The 17,253-nt window shown below is 41.9% G+C and overlaps 2 protein-coding genes across 2 annotated transcripts in view; one reads left to right on the top strand and one right to left on the bottom strand.

Moving 5' to 3' along the window:
- Positions 1 to 558: 558 nt before the first annotated feature.
- On the top strand, positions 559 to 10,712 carry NOPCHAP1 (NOP protein chaperone 1). Its single transcript, XM_043882128.1, has 4 exons — positions 559 to 708; positions 2,795 to 2,881; positions 5,386 to 5,522; positions 7,731 to 10,712. Exons 1-4 carry the CDS (start codon positions 594 to 596, stop codon positions 7,968 to 7,970), a joined length of 579 nt encoding a protein of 192 aa, XP_043738063.1. The 5' UTR covers positions 559 to 593; the 3' UTR covers positions 7,971 to 10,712.
- A 1,596-nt stretch (positions 10,713 to 12,308) lies between these two features.
- The window catches only part of ALDH1L2 (aldehyde dehydrogenase 1 family member L2), a 59,705-nt gene continuing 54,760 nt past the window's right edge, over positions 12,309 to 17,253 (bottom strand). Inside the window, exon 23 of the mRNA XM_043881192.1 lies at positions 12,309 to 16,546. Coding sequence (XP_043737127.1) covers positions 16,491 to 16,546 — 56 coding nt within the window. The 3' untranslated portion in view covers positions 12,309 to 16,490. The remainder of the gene's footprint in view (positions 16,547 to 17,253) is intronic.

Raw genomic sequence — 17,253 nt, 5'->3', positions numbered from 1 at the left:
TTTCAGTTTTGCAAAAATTCTACAGATCTGTTACATAACAATGCAAATAGTTAACACTTCTGAACTATACCCATAAAAACAGTTAGGATTATATATATATTTTTAAGATTTCTTTTTGATGTGGATCATTTTTAAAGTCTTTATTGAAATTGTTATAATATTGCTTCTGTTTTATATTTTGGTTTTTGTGGCTGGGAGGCATGTGGGATCTTAGCTCCCAGACCGGGAATCCAACCTATACCCCCTGAACTGGAAGTCCAAGTCTTAATTAACCACCGGACCGTCAAAGTGTGTTCTACGTCACAGAGGTTTGAAGAGGAGGGCAGCCCCCGTGGTGCGCTCTTCACTTTTAAATCCAGCCTTGCTAGCTCTTTCATCCAATCACAGCATCTCTAGAGCCCCCACCTGCCTTTTCTCGGGATAGGATTGGCCTCCTCGTTCCGCCAGGCACCGCCCTCGCCGCGGGCCTCGCTCGCCCTGCCCCTCGCCCCGCCTACGAGTCTCCTCCAATCGCAGCCCTGGCCCCGCCTCCTACCCCAGCCTTTTTCCTGCATCCGGGCTCGGAGAGGCGGCTCTGAAGACCAGCGAGCAGCATGGAGGTCCGCGGCGAGTCCCAGTCCGGCCCGAGCTGTTCGTCGTCCGCCCGGGATGGCTCCGGGGTCTCGGTCTCCAAGGAGTTGCTGATGGCGGGGAGCGGCGGCCGCGGAGGTGACGGACGGGTGGGCGGCAGCGGCGTGGGGCGCGCACGTGCAGCTGGGGGCGGCGCTGCTGGAGCCGCGGGTCGGGGGCTCCCTGCCTAGCGCCTGCACCGCCGAGGGACCCGGACATGCCTCCGGCTGCGGGGTTAGGGGACTGGCCGGCCTGGGTGTGGGCATCCGGCCTCGAGCCCGAGGGTGGTTCATGTTTTAGGCACAGTGCTGAGTGCCTGGTGCTGACGCCGCAGCACGACCTTCCCCCGCCCGAGGGGACGGCCTTAGAACCAGGTCTGGGTTCCAGCAGCTAGCTAGTAAGGGGAGCAGGGGAGTATTATGGATTGAGCACCCTCTCTCTGCAGATGCTCACGGAGCCACCCTTAGTGCTCTCCTCTGGTAGAGGGAGACGCGTCCAGGATACCCTCAGGTTTCTAGACATCATAATAGAGAGCTAAGAAAAGCTAGGGTTCGAATCCCAACCCCACGAGTAATTAGCTGTCGAACTTTTTTTGGAGGGGGGCGGTGTTCGAGGAGAATAAAGTTCATTCGAGTGGGAGACGCTGTTGGAACAGATGGCCAGCTCAAGGAAGAGCCGAACCAGCTGTGGAACTTTTTTGTGGCTCATTGTCCGACGCTTTGCGACCCCGTGGACTGCAGCACTCCAGGCTTCCCTGTCCTTCACTGTCTCCCAGAGTTTCCTGAAACTCATGTCCTTTGTGTCGATGATGCCATCCAACCATCTCATCCTCTGTTGCCCTCTTCTCCTCCTGCCCTCAGTCTTTCCCAGCATCAGGGTCTTTTCCAGTGAGTCGGGCTCTTCACATCAGGTGGCCAAAATATTGGAGCTTCAACTTCAGCGTCAGTCCTTCCAATGAATATTTCAGTGTCGATTTCCTTTAGGATTGGCTGCTTTGATCTCTTTGCAGTCCAAAGTGCTCTCAGGAGTCTTCAGCACCATAGTAGGAGAGTTGTTTACATCCCCAGTGCCTCAGTTTTTACATTTGGAAAATGGAAGTACTAGTACTTATGTTTTTTTTTTTTTTTCTGAGAAGAATAATGAGTGTAATGTCTTGGGCATATCCTCATTAAATATTAACTTGAAAAAAGATTCTGTGAGAATCCAGAGCATCCGAAGACATTATAATAATGGCTGGAGCTTCTTGGTGCCTACTCTGCCCCAGGAATTAATTCGCTAAATTTAATCCTCACAGCTGCACTGTGTGGAGTTGGTTCTGTTAGGGCAGTGTATAGATGAGGAAATGGAGACCTGTTGTATCATACAGATAAGTAACTTGTTGGAGGTTGTGTGGCTGGAAAGTGGCAAAACTGGGATTTGAGTCCAGTCGGTGTGGCCCCAGAGTCCATGCTCTTTTCACTAATCCAACTATTAGGTATAAGCTATTGATAGTAAGCTAGGAGTGTTGAGCTGCTGCTTTGAGGGTGAACAGTATTTTTATACCAGAGTGAAGAGATTTTCCAGGTGTGGGAACCAGGGTGCATAAAGCCTTGGGTTTTGAAAGGTGAGTCCTGTTCTCTGTGCTCTGATGGGCTGGAGAGTTGGGTTGATTTGAGGAGCTGTGAAAAGGCTAAAGGAGTTCTCTTTAAAGGGCTGTTTCGTCTGCATCAGACATCTTGACTGAAAGGGAACTTACCAGGCGGAGATGTTCTATAAATGAAGAAATTAATACTCAAAAAGTGTAGGTGATTCGCCCAGTATAATGTAGCTGGTAAACCATTTCTGGCTTTGCTTAATTAACCCTTATGTTCTCTGTACTGCTTCCTGCATTCTGTCATTGCCGACCTACATTTGTTGCTGGTAGATTTCTGGCCCAGAAAGGTGCAGTTTAGTGGGCATTTATTACCTGGCATTGGTGAGGCAGAGATGTAAGAGACAGGTTTAAAGTGGGGAGATCTGCAGAAAGAACTAAAATGTTGTAATGGAACTTGGAGTGCTCCTTTTTTTTTTTTTTTTTAAATGTGTTAGAAAGTGAGGAAGGAACAGTCAAGACTTGAGGGTGGAGGGTGGTCTCGGAAAGTTTGCTCTTGGGCTCCTGTCTCTTTGTGCTGTAATAAAGGAAGTGTGTGTGTGTCTGTGTTTTCAGGTATACGGGACAGGTTGCTCATCAACCCCAAGCCTAATTCCAGAAAGAATTCTACTCTTCAAACAGTTCGGATAGAGAGGAGTCCCTGTAAGTACCCTTCCCTCTCTTCTCTCTCTCTCTCAAGAACCCTCTCTGATGTGAAATTCTACCTAATTAACCACTTATTTGTTGGGACAGTGTCTGCTTTTGTTGTCAGAGAGTCCATTCTAGCAAGTCTTACTTGGAAATTACATCGTGAATTCAGTGCACAGGGATAAAATTTCTTGTATTATTCCCCTGCTTTAAGAGGATGGGGCTGAGACCAGGCAGGAGACTCGGGTTCAATTCCTGGGTTGGGAAGATTCCCTGGAGACGGGAGTGGCAACCCACTCTAATATTCTTGCCTGGAGAATCTTATGGACAGAAGAGCCTGGCAGGCTGCAGTCCTTGGGGTCGCAAAGAGTCAGACACGACTGAGTGACTAACACTTAAGAGGGTAACCTTGCCCAGAAAAACCTGTGGGATGGATTTTTGGAAATCAAAATCAGTTATTGTTAAACTCCATGGGAAATTTTTCCAGAGGTTACTGAGTCCCAAATTTCACACACAGATGTGGGAAAACACCACCAGATTTGATTAAATTGGACACAGTTACTTAAATGGTAAACATTACTCATAACAGGGCCAGTTCTTTTTATTAATTACTCTGTGACATTGCTGTACCGCATACTCTAAATAGAGGTGAGTCAGACTTTGTTCAGATAGCATCATGTAATACTTAGCATCTTCGTAATTCCCTCTTAATCTTTAAAAAAAAATAAAGACAAGAATTAGTAAAAGTGGTGTAAATGATACATGAGGTTATCATGTCTATAAACTACAAAATCGTGAGTAGTCGAGGGGAAGTTAGCCATAATATGCACTAAATGTGCAGCAGCTGAAATGATTGCATGGTGGCTCCCCATTGAGATACAAGTTTTTGTGTAGACATAGGTTTATATTTTTGGAGGGTACATATCTCTGAGTGGAATTTTAAGAATTTTTATTTTTTAGTATTTTGGCCATGCCACCCATCATGTGGGATCTTAGTTCCCCAACCAGGGGTGCAACTGTCACCCCCCTGCATTGGAAGCATGGTGTCTCAACCACTGGACCCCAAGGGAAGTCCCCACAGTGTATTTTTTAATAGAGAAAAGATCACCAAATTCTTTTCCAAGTTGGGTATACCATTTGGAATCCTTCTAGCAGTCCTGTTTCACAATTCAAGGCCATTTCTTGACCTTCACCTGCATTTTCTTCTTCCATGCTCTGAACATTTTAGTCCACTGTTACATGGCTGTATCAGTGACCTAACAAGTTCTGAGAGCTCATGATGTGCACGGGTATATGCTGGGCCTCTCCTGAGAGCTAACTCAATAAATGACATATCCCTGTTCTTTGTCCCCCTGTGCTTAGCACAGTACCTGATAGTTACTACCCCTGTTTTACAGATGGGTAAACTGAGGTTTTGATTGTCTAAATTAAATGTATTAGACTCCTGTGGTTGCACATGAATGAAACCCAGCTCCAGTTGCCTTTAGCCAGCTGATGTTGGCTCATTTTTTGGGGAAAAATACCCCCAGTGATTTCAGGTACATTTGAATCCAGGTGCTCAGCATCATCTGGCATCTGCCACTCTATATCTCTTAGCTCTACCTTCCTAGTGTTGACTTTATCTAGAACCAGCTCTTCCCTGATGATGGGTGGTAGGTGAGCCAGTTTATCAGCAGCTCTAGGTTTACATTCAGCAACTCACCTAGTCATTGACTCTGAAAGAATGGACATCTTTCTCAACAGTCCAAAACAGAGTCCCAGGGTGATCTCTAATTGGCTTGCCAGATCACAGTGTCATGAGACCAAATCATAGTGGCCAAGGTTGTGGAATACATAGGCATGGACTGGGTAGGGACCAGAGTGACTAAGAGTGACAGAGCTTAAGAAAAGTCGTCATTATCAGAAGAAAGGGAAACAGATGTGGGGCTTCATTAACATCCATTGCTTTCTTAACCTGCCCCAGGTAACTCAGATAGTGAGACGTGGAACTGGGGCTCTGTGAAGAGCCTCATCAGTCTGACCCCAAAGCCTTGGAGCCTCATGCATTTAACTATTAAGTCCTACTGCCTACTTATTCAGTTACTGTCTGTTGAATGCCATTCTTCTAGGAATTTTCAGCTCTGAGCATATATGACAAACATGAAACATTGAGAAATAATTGCTGAATTGTGCAGTCATACTGTTTTCCATGGACAGAGGAATTCCCCAGACAAGAATACTGGCATGGGTAACCATTCCCTTCTCCAGGAGATCTTCCTGACCCAGGCATCGAACCCAGGTCTCCTGCACTGCAGGCAGATTCTTTACTGTCTGAGCCGCCAGAGAAGCCCAGCATTTTAAGAATTCAGAAGAGAATGAAAAGTTTTAAAATAGAAGGAATTTGAATGCTTTTTTATTGAATTGTTATTATTCCTAACAATTCCTGTCAAATTGAGTAGTGTTTTTATAGAAATTCTGGACTTTAAAAGTTTGGCCAAAGACTGACATAAATATTGATAAATGATATTTTCGCTCCTTAGTGCTGGACCAAGTACGGACCTTTCTCCCGCAGATGGCTCAGGCAAACGAAAAGCTAAGAAAAGAAATGGCAGCTGCAGAACCTGGTCATTTCAATATTGAAAATACTGATGAGACTCTTGGACAAGTTATTCAAATGGTAACTACGGCTTGTTTTCATTTCATAGAATAAAATAAACAATATGTGTCGTCACCTGAAAAACAAAGAGAACCTTCAAATTTTAATTCCAAGTGTTATTTTCCTTCTTGCAAAATCAGCTCATGTTTCCAGTACTGCACAGGTACTCAGTCATTTGATGGTTAAATGACCGAATTATTTAATCCTAATAACCTCATAAGTCAGCAAGCTTTCCTGGGTGAAGTCTCGGAATTTAGTCATTCAGAATCATAGAAAGGCTTCTTCAACTCCAATAACACATGTATTGTCTAGAAACATTTATATACTAAATGTCCTGAGGTTTTTATTTTTTTTATTTTTTTTGTCCTGAGGTTTTTAAAATTTTTCCATTCAAGGCCCAAAAGAAATAATCAGAGTCTCATTCATTGAGAATGTAAAAATAAACAATGTGTGTAACAGAAAAACTTATTATATAACTCAGGTGTGAAAATTGTCTCTCACTTTGGGCTCCTCTTATTTCTGCACTGAAATCCCCTTTATAACACTCATGTCTGGACAGAGCTGACACCATTTTTATTTATTTTTTATTTAAAAAATTTTTTTTTTTTTTACCATTTTTAATGATCATATACCTGATTCATGAGTAGATATGGCAGCTCTGCCTCTAGCATATATCCCGAATCAAGCCACTCCTGCTCGGCACCCACAACCCTCACTCTAGGTAATGACAATCTCTCCTCTGGATTATCCCAGGAATTTCCCAGCCAGGCTTTCTGCTTCCACTTTTTTTCCCAGAGTTTGTTCTTGACACATTGCATGTGGCCCCCAGTTTGGGAACCAGGGGGCTTCCCATCACATTTCTATTAATTCAGAGTCCTTCATGGGCCCGTGTGATCCTGCCTCCGTCTCTCCATTGACCTTCTCTCTCACCAAGGACCCTCACTGCTTGTACTCCAGCCTCCGTCTCCTTGCTCTGGGCCTTTTCCCTCTCTGTAAAATCCCATCCCCAAATTCCTCCATCTTTCATCACGTGTCACCTCAATGGCTTTCTTCTTTTTTTCCTTTTCTGCCCTACACTGTGCTTTCTGAGCAATTGTTTATTGCCTTTTAAAAAAATACATTTATTTATTTGGCTACACCGGCTCTTAGGCTTTTAGTGGCAGCACGTGGGATTTAGTTCCCCAACCAGGGATCAAAGTCAGGCCCCCTGCCTTGGGAGTGTGGGCCCACCGGACCACCAGAAAACCTGTTTCTTAACTAGAACAGAGGTCAGCAGCCATTATATGTCGGGGGCCAGATGGTAAATAACATTAGGCTTTGTGGACCACACTGTCTCCATTATGACTGTTTATTTCTGCCATTTCCATGTGAAGACAGCTGTGTGTGTGTGTGTGTGCGTGCGTGTGTGTGTGTGTGCGTGCGTGCGTGTGCGCGCACTCGCTAAGTTGCTTCAGTTGTGTCCAACTCTTCGAAACCCTATGGACTATAGCCTGCCAGGCTCCTCTGTCCATGGGATTCTCCAGGCAAGAATAAAGTGGGTTGCCGTGCCCTCCTCCAAGGGGGTCTTCCCCACCGAGGGGTTGAACCCACATCTCTTACGTCACCTGCATTAGCAGGCAGGTTCTTTACCACCAGCACCACCTGTGAAGCCCCAAAGACAGCTGTAGATGATACGTAATGAGTAGGCACGTTTTACAAATTTTTATGGATCCAAAATTTGAATTTCATATAATTTTTGCATTTCATGAAATACTATTCTTTTTTTTTTTTTCCTACCACTCAAAATGTAAAAGCATCCTTAGTTCATGAGCTGCATGAAAACAGGCAGGGGGCTGGGTTTGCCCTGAAGGCGATGGTTTGCCAACTCCTGCTCAAAAACATAAGTTCCACAAAGGCAAGGATTTTGTTGCTGTTGTTGATATTCTAATGTGGTGCCCGGTTAATGTTGGTATTTGTTAATATTTGTTGAGTGAGTTTTGTTGAATAGATTCAGCTATATAGAATTCAGTTGTGAGGAACTTTTTAGACTTGTAATAAAAGTAAATCCTTAGGCCGGACACTGGCAACTGAAAGAATAATAGTTTCGTATTGTATTAAAAACATTTCCTGTCTTCTGTGCTTCAGTATTTGTGCTAAGTGTTGGTCGTTGTTCCCAAAGTTGTTTTTATAACTCTTTAGTGAACTCCCCCAAAATAAATCTCCCACATGGTGTGTTTTTTTTACTTTCAGGACGTGGCCTTGTTTGAGATGAATCAGTCTCATTCAAAAGAAGAGGACAGTTCGGAAGAGAATTCACAAGACAGTTCAGAGGAAAGTTCAGAATCTGAGGATGAAGGTGACAGCACCTCTTCTGAAGGTGAAGTCACCATAGATAATATTAAGCTTCCTCATTCAGAGGACGGAAAAGGCAAGATAGAGGTTCTGGACGGTTCTGCTAGTGAAAACAAAGAAAAACAGGAAAATAAGTGATCTGAGAAACAGGTGATAGATGCCTGCTAATTCTATGGAAAAGAGTGCGACTCACTATTTGTTTTGCATTTCAGATACTATGGTGCTTTTTTGCAATATTGAATGTACTTTGTTTCTTGAAGAAACAGAAGCTGGCTTTTAAAGAGCTAGAAGAGATAGCATTTGGGGATCCTCTCAGAGCACACTGTATTTGATTTCATGCTAAAGAGATTGTGTTTAGAAAGCTTAATTTTATGTATAGTAATGAGTGAGTTTGTTGGCATTCTTCTTCATAGCATAGACTTCAGAAATCTCAAACTTATTTTAAGGTAAAAATACATATCACCTGTTCGTTTTTACTTTAAATTGTCCACTTGGATAAAACAACCTAGGTTGGTTTTTATTATTTAAGTTATTATAAAATCAGATTTATTTATTACCATCAAAATGGGGTCAATGAGGGAGAAATCTTTTAAAGAAGTGTTTTACGAAGAAAATAATTACTTACATTTAGCCACCCTCAGACATATCTACTTTCATTAAAAAAAAAAAATTCCTTTCCAGTTTGAGCTGGAAAACTGGTGTTCTGTGGTTTAATCACTGTCAATGACTCTGCAGCCCCTTATTACATACTAGTATGTAGAATTTTTATATTTCTCCCTTGCCATGGCTGTTTCATACAATACAACTAGGTGTTCAGTACAGTTAAAGAAGTCATCTAAGTTCAGTTCTCTGAATTGTATGTAGAATTTACTTTTTTAGTTTTGTTTTTTCTTTTTCTCATAAAGCAGTGTTTTTGTTTGTTTCAACTATTGAAATTATTCCTCACGGTTGCCCAGTTTTGAAATCTGTTCATCGTAGAGAATAGGGACACCCCAGGAAAAATAGGGCACAGTACATGAAAAAAGATAGTACTTGGTTTTCCCTTTCAAAAGGCAAAATGATCCTACTTTGGAGTCTCCTTTCTGCCTTATTCTTGACCTTATTAAACTTGTGTGGGATCTTATTTGCCATGGAACTGGCTTTGCTCAGGATGTAAACTAGAGAATTTAAAGGAATGTCTCCAAGTGCATTGAGCTGATGGAACTTTGTTCCCTAATGTTTTAGGGTTTTTTTTTTAAACTGTTTTTTTTCTTACTCCTCACCTTATCCTTGTGAATACTCTGAAGATAATTCTCAAGGTTCTTTCTGGTATTTCCCATTGGAAATTGGAACCCGGACTGTGCCTTAAAAGTGTGCAGAGTGAACAGATCTGGAAACCAGATTTCTCAGCTAGAAAAGATACTATGTTGTACCTTGTAGCACCAAACACAGCTGTGATGAATTATTGGTGTAAATATTTATTTAAATAAATTAACAAATATTTAAATAATGTCTTCTACCAGCTAACATTTATGCCACATTGTGGGAAGAATTGCATTTGTCTGGTTCACTCCTTACCATGGTGCATGGTACACAGTAGGCACTGAATGATGTAGATAAATGAATCAACAGGTATATGGGGATGTACAGGACATTTAAAGCCATGGTATCCATGGGGATATGAAGGTGTAAGTTCACCAGAAATGCATACCTAAGTAGAAATAGACTGGTTAGTGAAAGAGACTAGTCAGTGTAGAATTATATACTAGTATGTAGAATTTTAGTATTTCTCCCCTTCCATGGCTATCTCATATAATACAACTAAGTGTTCTCTACAGTTGAAGAAGTCACCTAAATTCAGTTCTCTGGATAGTCTTATGACATTGGAGGGAAAAAAAAAATCTATTATGTGATAGGGTTGTCTTTTTAAGTAAGTGTAAATTGGATCCATTATTTAATACACAGTGTCAGGGATGGCTGTTTTTAAACAAAGTTAGAATCTAGGCTCATACCATCTACTAAAGTCAAGGGACAAATTGGGGAAAATATTTGCAATAAAAGGCAAAGAATGAGTGTTATTAATATAAAATAGGCTCTTAAAAAATAGTAAAAAATAAAAAGACTAATAATCTCAATAGACGTGAGCGGATAATTCACAGGGAAAAAATGTTCAGTCCCATTTCTCAAAGAAATGCAAATAAAACTAAGGTCGTATTTTTTTACCTGTTGAAGTGGCAGATGAAACACCAGCTAGTACTTAACTAGTACTTAATCTTTTTGTGTGCCTGCCACTATTCTGAGTGTTTTATGAATTACCAGCACTCTCACACACAGAAAAATTTATCGAGTTACACATTTAACATCTGTGCACTTTGTGTATGTTATACTTAGTGAAAAAGCTGTTTTGTGTGTAAGCAGCTTGCTCTACAGTCTCTTGGAAGCTGAGTCTCTGTCATGCCTTGGTTGGTCTCTGCCTGATTCTTAGGTGTAAGGTGACGGCTGCCGTTTGAACAGTCTTGTTCCTGCTAAGGCTACTGAAATGTTCTCTTTAACCTTGTGTGTGATCTTTTTGTGGCTCTTTGACAGTCATAAACTGGGTAATTGGATGTAATGGTCTTGGAAGCAAAAATATTCTTATTGAATCTCCTCTATCCTCATAATACTTTGTGCATCAGATGTGGTACTTAAAAAAAAATTAAAACTGCCTTGCCAAGTAGCTTGTATTTCTGTGCCCGAGTCCGCTACTGTGGCAGAAAAGACAAGAAGAGAGATTGAGTCTTTCATTTGTATTTCCCTCAGTGCCTGGCATGGTGCCTTTCACTCAGAATGTACAATAAATGTTCATGAAAAAATATTTTTTTTTCCTCTTGACACCAATAAAGTAATACATCTTAAACATCAGTGGTCGCCAGTCCTGAAGAAAGACAGGTTTACTACTGTCTTTTGTCTCACTGACTAGTAGACTTTTCCCCAGAGTTTAATGTTGGAATCTTTGTGGGTGACTCCCCACCATGTGGACTCCCGTGGTGGCTCAGACAGTAAAGAATCTGTCTGCAATGCAGGAGACCTGGGTTCAACCCCTGGGTTGGAAAGATACCCTGGAGAAAGGAATGGCAACCCACGCCAGTATTCTTGCCTGGAGAATTCCATGGGCAGAGGAACCTGGCAGGCTACTGTCCATGGGGTCACAGAGAGTTGGATACGACTGAGTGATAACACTTTCACTTTCTCCACCATTTGTTCATGGAAAATCCTTGCAGTGATTGGCTTGTGCCTTCCTTGTTAGTAGACTTTCTGGAAAGAAAAGGATTTCTTATTCCTAAGAAGGAAGCACATGAAAAATTGGCTCCTTCTTTGGAACCATGGATATCTTGTGGTTGGATATGGCTCTTGCCACTCTGACCTAGTGGGCATACCTGGAGCCACAGTCAGCATGCCAAGGAGAGCACAGAGAAGCAAGAAACGTCACTGAATTACTGCATCAAATAACTTGACAAAGCTATCACTGGATTTCTAGTTTTGTGACAGTGAATTTCTTTTTTGTTTTAAAAAAAAAAAAAAGACTACTACTTTATGAGATGCTCTTCTACCTACTTCACAGATTTAAAGAAAAAAGTGCAGGGAGACACAGAGCAAAAATTGTAAAGCCTCCCAATAGGTAAGTGGTGGAGAGACTTCCCTGGTGGTCCAATGGCTGACTCTCCTTCCAGTCCAAGGGGCCCGGGTTCAGTCCCTGGTCCGGGAGTTAGATTGCACGTGCTGCAACTAAGACCCCGTGCAACTTAAGCGGTGGAGCCACATTTCCAGTTCAGTCAGCCACATGCTGCATTATTGGTCTGCCAGTCCCAAAGCCACAAGCATAGGCTCTGAAGCAGGGTCGATCCCAGCCCAGCCACTTATCTTAGTTTTTCCATTTGTAAAATGGGAATAATAGTATCTCCCATATGAGGTTTTAGTATTAATGAGAAATGAATGACTCAATACCTATCACGTGCTTAGAACAGTGTTGGGTAAGTGTGAGGTGTTATGCTATAAGAAAAATACAGTGGTGGCAAAAATGTGCAGAAACTGTTGGTAAGACTGCTATATCCTTTTAATCAGAGATTACACCTCTAAGAATTTATTCTAATCAAATACAGTTCAGTTTTGTTCACAAATTTCTATATAAGATTGCTTGCAGGGACCTCCCTGGTGGTCCAATGGTTAAGAATCTGCCTTGCAGTGCAGGGGGCTGGGGTTCAATCCCTGGTCAGGGAACTAAGACTCCGTATGCCTCGGAGCAATTAAACCTATGTGCTCCACCTACCGAGCCCACGTACTGCAACTAGAGAGTCCGTGTGCTGAAACAAAATATCCTGCATGCTGGGATCAGCTGAGACCCAGTGCAGCCAAATAAATATTTTTTGGAAAAAAAAAGATTGATTGCAGTGTTTAAAACAGTCAAAAAGCAAATATAATTGTCCAACAATAAGAGAACAAGTTGAATTAAAGCCAATGAACATATGTAGAGGTATGTTTATTGACATAGAAAGATGGTTACATATTTTTAATTGAAAATAGCAGGTAAAGTTATGTACAGTATATACTAGTTCTTAAAAAAAGTATATTCATAGGAAAAAATCTGGAATAATTTCAGATATCATCTGGTTATTTGTGGAGAGTGGTTGAATCTTACCTTCTCATTATTTTCATATAATAAGGTGTGACTTAATCATTAAAAATCCACTTAGGTATTATTTGCATAATAGTAATAATCATAATAATTCGTCCTTTCAATCATGTTCATATCTGATAACCTACTTCTACACCAGGTTCCCTTGAGAGCTACTGTTTTCTTAAAAAGGCGGGTATAGGGAAACCAATTTGTTTCCTCACCCTGTCTCTTGATCTTTCCACAAAAACTCTCACAGTTCATGTTCCACTCAGTTTAGCTTTGAGTTTGATAAATATTTAACACATGCCTACTATTCATTACCCAGGGTCTGATTTGGTTATGGCAACAACGGGATCTTAGCTTGGTTTTTTAAAAGACTTTGCGCTTCATTGCTTGAATACCTGCTCTGCCACCAAATAGCTGTTTGATCTGGGCAGGTTACTTAACCTCCTTCATTTGAAAACAAATATTTATTGAGCTCCTCCTATGTGTTAGATACTGGAGATACAGCATTGAACAAAAGCCCCTGTTCACAAAGCTTAAGTTCTAATGGGAAGAGATCGATGATTAATAACTATATGCCAGGTGGTGATAAGTGCTGCAAAAACAATGCAGGAGAAGGCAAATAACAAAATGAGAGGACAAATGAGGTGTGGATGTGGGAATCTTATGTGCTATTTTAGGAAGAGCGATCAGCAAATGGACCTCCACTGAGATGATGATGTTTGAGCAGAGACCTAGAGAAGATGAGGCAGCCTGTTGGGAGGTGGTGTGTGGGGCAAGTTTCAAAAAGAGGCAGTGGTGTACTGGCTCTAGCCCACACTTGTTCTAATCACACGCATCTCTTCCCAATTCTATGTTCAGTGAAGTTTGTACCTTGAAAGCAGCCAGGATGAGAGCATTTATACACAGAAATCAGAAAATGTTGCAAGTCAGAATTTTGTTTTTGTTTTTTCCCCCAGAGAGCCACTTGTTAAATATTTACCAGCACACTACTGGGAAGAAGGAGCAGTAAGTGCAAAGGCCCTGCACTTAGGCGTGTGCTTGATCAGTTTGAGGAACATCAAGGCAGCCAGGGTGGCTAAACGGAATGAGAGGGTAGATGATAGGAGATGAGGTTAGAGGTAGCCAGGAACAAAGTTGATAAGACTGTGCAGGCATGGTAAGTAGTGGACTTTATTGTAAGCGAAATGGGGCCCATTAGGGGATTTTGAGCAGGGGAGGGCCACATTCTGACTTAGGGTTTGAACCACACAGGGAGGGATCAAGAAGGCCAGTCAGGAAACTGGCAATGACCTCTTGGTGGGGGTGGGGCCAGTAAAAAGAGCACCTCGATTTATTCATCTTTTCAGACGTGCAGGTTAAGTCAGTTGGCTTAGCATGGTGACTAGCATACATCAGCCCCTCCATAAGTGATAGATGTTGTTATTGACAGATGCCAATCCTGGGGGTGGGGAAGGGGTTCTCATATCTAATTAGAAAGACCAATCATTGCAGCACCACATGGTAAGAACTGTGTTCCAGTCAAAGCATAGAGGAGAGATACATAAAACCACGCCGGGCACAGGAAAGGCCAGGAAGGGTGTTTGAACAAAAGGGCAGCACTGGGAAATGGAATTGGAAGGAAAATAGAACTTTTAAAAGTGTCCGCACCTCCTCAACTCCCCAGTTAGGGGAACAAATCACAGCTTTATCCTTTAGCAAAATAATCAGCGATGTGAAGAAATGGTGATAAATTACTCAGTATGTTAATTAAATTATCTAGTAGGCTATGGATCATTATATTCTCATTCAAATTCACTTGTCATTTTATAAATTCCATGTAGCCTTTGATTCCGGTCAGCAATCGGATATAAAAACTCAAGCCGCTAAGAACTTCAAAACACACTGTGGAAAAATGAGTTCTTAATCTGGAGCTCAAGCATGGGTTTTAGGTGGTCTGTGAATTTCTTGAAGATATTTGCAGAATTAGGTGTGAGTTTTGGACAGGGGGATCTATAGCTTTTAACAGATTCTCAAAAGAGGTTTATGACCCCCCAAAAGATTAAAAGCACTGCTATTGAGATTAATATTAGAAGGTAAAAGTCAGTCTAAAAGAAATGGGCATGTTTTTGTTTGCCATTTCATTTATCAGTAAAATATTTGGTAAAGCAATATTTTAAATCACATGCAATCAGTAAAAACACTGCATTTAAAAAGTGGTTCCTTTATAATAAGAGTTTTGTCATTTTATTCAAATATGAATTGTCAGTTTGGACCCTGTTGGGTCCAAATTTAGAATTTTACCTGTGCCAACTTGCTTACAGGCAAAATTGGCTCTATTGATGATGCCAGGATCATACCTGATATTCTTCCTTTTGAATGTTTTCTGCCCCTGACTTTTGTTATTGCTGTTTATTGATTAACGATTCCCTACACTCTTCTTGGTTAAACTGCTGAGTTTCCAAAGTAGTAAGTAATCCCTAAGGGCTTCTTCAAAGCCAGAGAGATAGGAATGTTTACTGAAATTTTACTTTAAAAAGAGAATTAATGGAAATTAATTGCTCTGACAAACTTCTAGAGACTCAAGTTAGGATCTCACCTTCTGCTAGTCATACCTAAACTATTTACCCACATATTTTTGTCTGACAACAGGCAATTATGAAGTGCTTCATGAGTTGTAATGATTCCTCTTTCTTGAGTACAGAGAATGATCTAGACACCTTGTTGACTGCATTATGTATATAATCCCATTGAACCCTTACAACACCTAATGAGATAGGAACTTTATCCCTATTTTATAGATTCCACATCTCGGCTTTATATTAATATATTAGGTAACAAATCTGCCCTTTATTGAGTATTTACCATGAACAAAGCCCAGTGCAATCTGCTTTACTAAGATTATTGCATTGAATCCTCACCTCATCATAAGGTTCCTGAGGGAGGCATTACTGTCCACATTTTACATACAAGGAAACTGAGGCTTGGAGAAATTGCATCGGTTTCCCCAAGTCACATAGATAGTAAGATGGTATGATATGAACCAAGATCAGCCTCCAAAAGTTACTTACTTTATAATATATCATTACTGTAAAATTCACTTTAAAAGCTGTTGATGAGAATTTCAACTATTTGGGGTCAAAGATCATGTCATTAAATTTTGTGTACTCCTCAGGACATAATATAGCACCTCGTACTTAGTAGGTATTCAGGAACTGTTTATGAGCTGGTCACTTATCACAGTGGGTTGAAAAATAGAACATCACAGGCATAAAGATGTATCTTACTTCCAAAAGACAATAAAAGAATGTCCTTCACTTTCTTTGAGGGATATACTGTTTCTTGAGAGCAAAATTATAGGGGAAGAAAGAATGGGGCAGATGGTGAAAGGAGTATTGACACGCATACGCTACCATTTGTGAAATAGATAGCTGGTGAGAAGTTGGTACGTAGCACAGGGGCCCAGCTTGCTGCTCTGTGATAACCTAGATGGGTGGGATGAGGGAAGGGGAGGGAGGCTCAAGAGGGAGGTGATATACGTATAATTATGGCTGATGGGCCTTTCCTATGGCAGAAACCAATACTATATTGTATGGCAATTATCCTCCAATCAAAAAATATATTTAAAAAATTACAGAAAATCTTTTTCATAACCCCCGCATGCCTGGTTCAGAAGTTAAAACCTTACCTATTATGCAAGGGTTCCCACCTTTCTGTACTATAACTGCATCATATTGATGTTTGCAAAACGAACAACCATAATTAGGATTAGTCTTGGTGGGGAAAAACATGTACCTCAATATTTTAGAAATATGTGTGGTATACAACATAGTCAAAACCCAACAACGACCAATCATTTTAGGGTATAAAAGGGGTATTAGAAAATGCTCAGGCACAGGAGAAAATGCTTAGACACGTGGCCCCACCCTCTTCACGGTCCACGTGCGTGTCTCTCGGCTGGCGGCTGACACCTCTGTCCCCGGCACAGCCAGGCTGCTTCAGTGGAGAGCTGAAGAGCGGTGGGCCTGCGAGGAGGCACTGCTCTAGTATTCCAGCGTCACAGACTTGGTTTTGAGGTATTCGTTTAGAGCTTCCTCGCCTAGGAAAGAGAAGAGCAGTTGATGGACCATGTTCACAGGTGGACGTGACGGCGCCAGGTGTAGGATCTTGGACACAGGTGTAGGTGTACCAGTCACTGAGCAAGAGAGTGGGGCAAGACAGTGCTTCTCAAACTTTCAATTTCACGTGAATCACTTATGATCTAACGACACCCTAGAGTCGTTACGTAACCAGCAGAGGCCCCAAGGTTATAAGTGAAAGTTGCTCAGTCGTGTCTGACTCTGCAGCCCCATGGACCATAGCCCACCAGGCTCCTCTGTCCCTGGGGATTCTCCAGGCAAGCATACTGGAGTGGGTTGCCACACTGTCCTCAGGAATAAAACCTGTATCTCCTGCATTTCAGGCAGATTCATTACTGTCTGAGCCACCGGGGAATCCCTACATGCTTCTAAGTGAAAGTGAAAAAGTGAAGTCGCTCAGTCGTGTCCGACTCTTTGCGACCAGGCTCCCGCGTCCATGGGATTCTCCAGGCAAGGATACTGGAGTAGGTTGCCATTTCCTTCTCCAGGGGATCTTCCTGACCCAGGGATTGAACCTGGGTCTCTAGCATTGCAGGCAGACACTTTAACCTCTGAGCCACCAGGTAAGCCCATGCTTCTAACCATTCCCCAAATGCTGGTGCTCATGGTCTACACTTTGAGGATAACGGCTTAGACCAGCCACCAGGCCTTCTAAGGACCACACTGT

The sequence above is a fragment of the Cervus elaphus genome, chromosome 22 (assembly GCF_910594005.1).
Source record: "Cervus elaphus chromosome 22, mCerEla1.1, whole genome shotgun sequence".
Classification (NCBI taxonomy): domain Eukaryota; kingdom Metazoa; phylum Chordata; class Mammalia; order Artiodactyla; family Cervidae; genus Cervus; species Cervus elaphus.
The sequence above is the reverse complement of the archived record's forward strand: the minus strand, read 5'-3'. Positions and strand labels throughout refer to the sequence as shown.

Bases quoted from the DNA above. Each gene is read 5' to 3' on its own strand.
- NOPCHAP1 (XM_043882128.1), top strand. From the start codon at position 594: ATGGAGGTCCGCGGCGAGTCCCAGTCCGGCCCGAGCTGTTCGTCGTCC. The intron at 709-2,794 runs GTGACGGACGGG...CTGTGTTTTCAG, and splicing joins GGGGAGCGGCGGCCGCGGAG to GTATACGGGACAGGTTGCTC. The intron at 5,523-7,730 runs GTAACTACGGCT...TTTTACTTTCAG, and splicing joins TTGGACAAGTTATTCAAATG to GACGTGGCCTTGTTTGAGAT.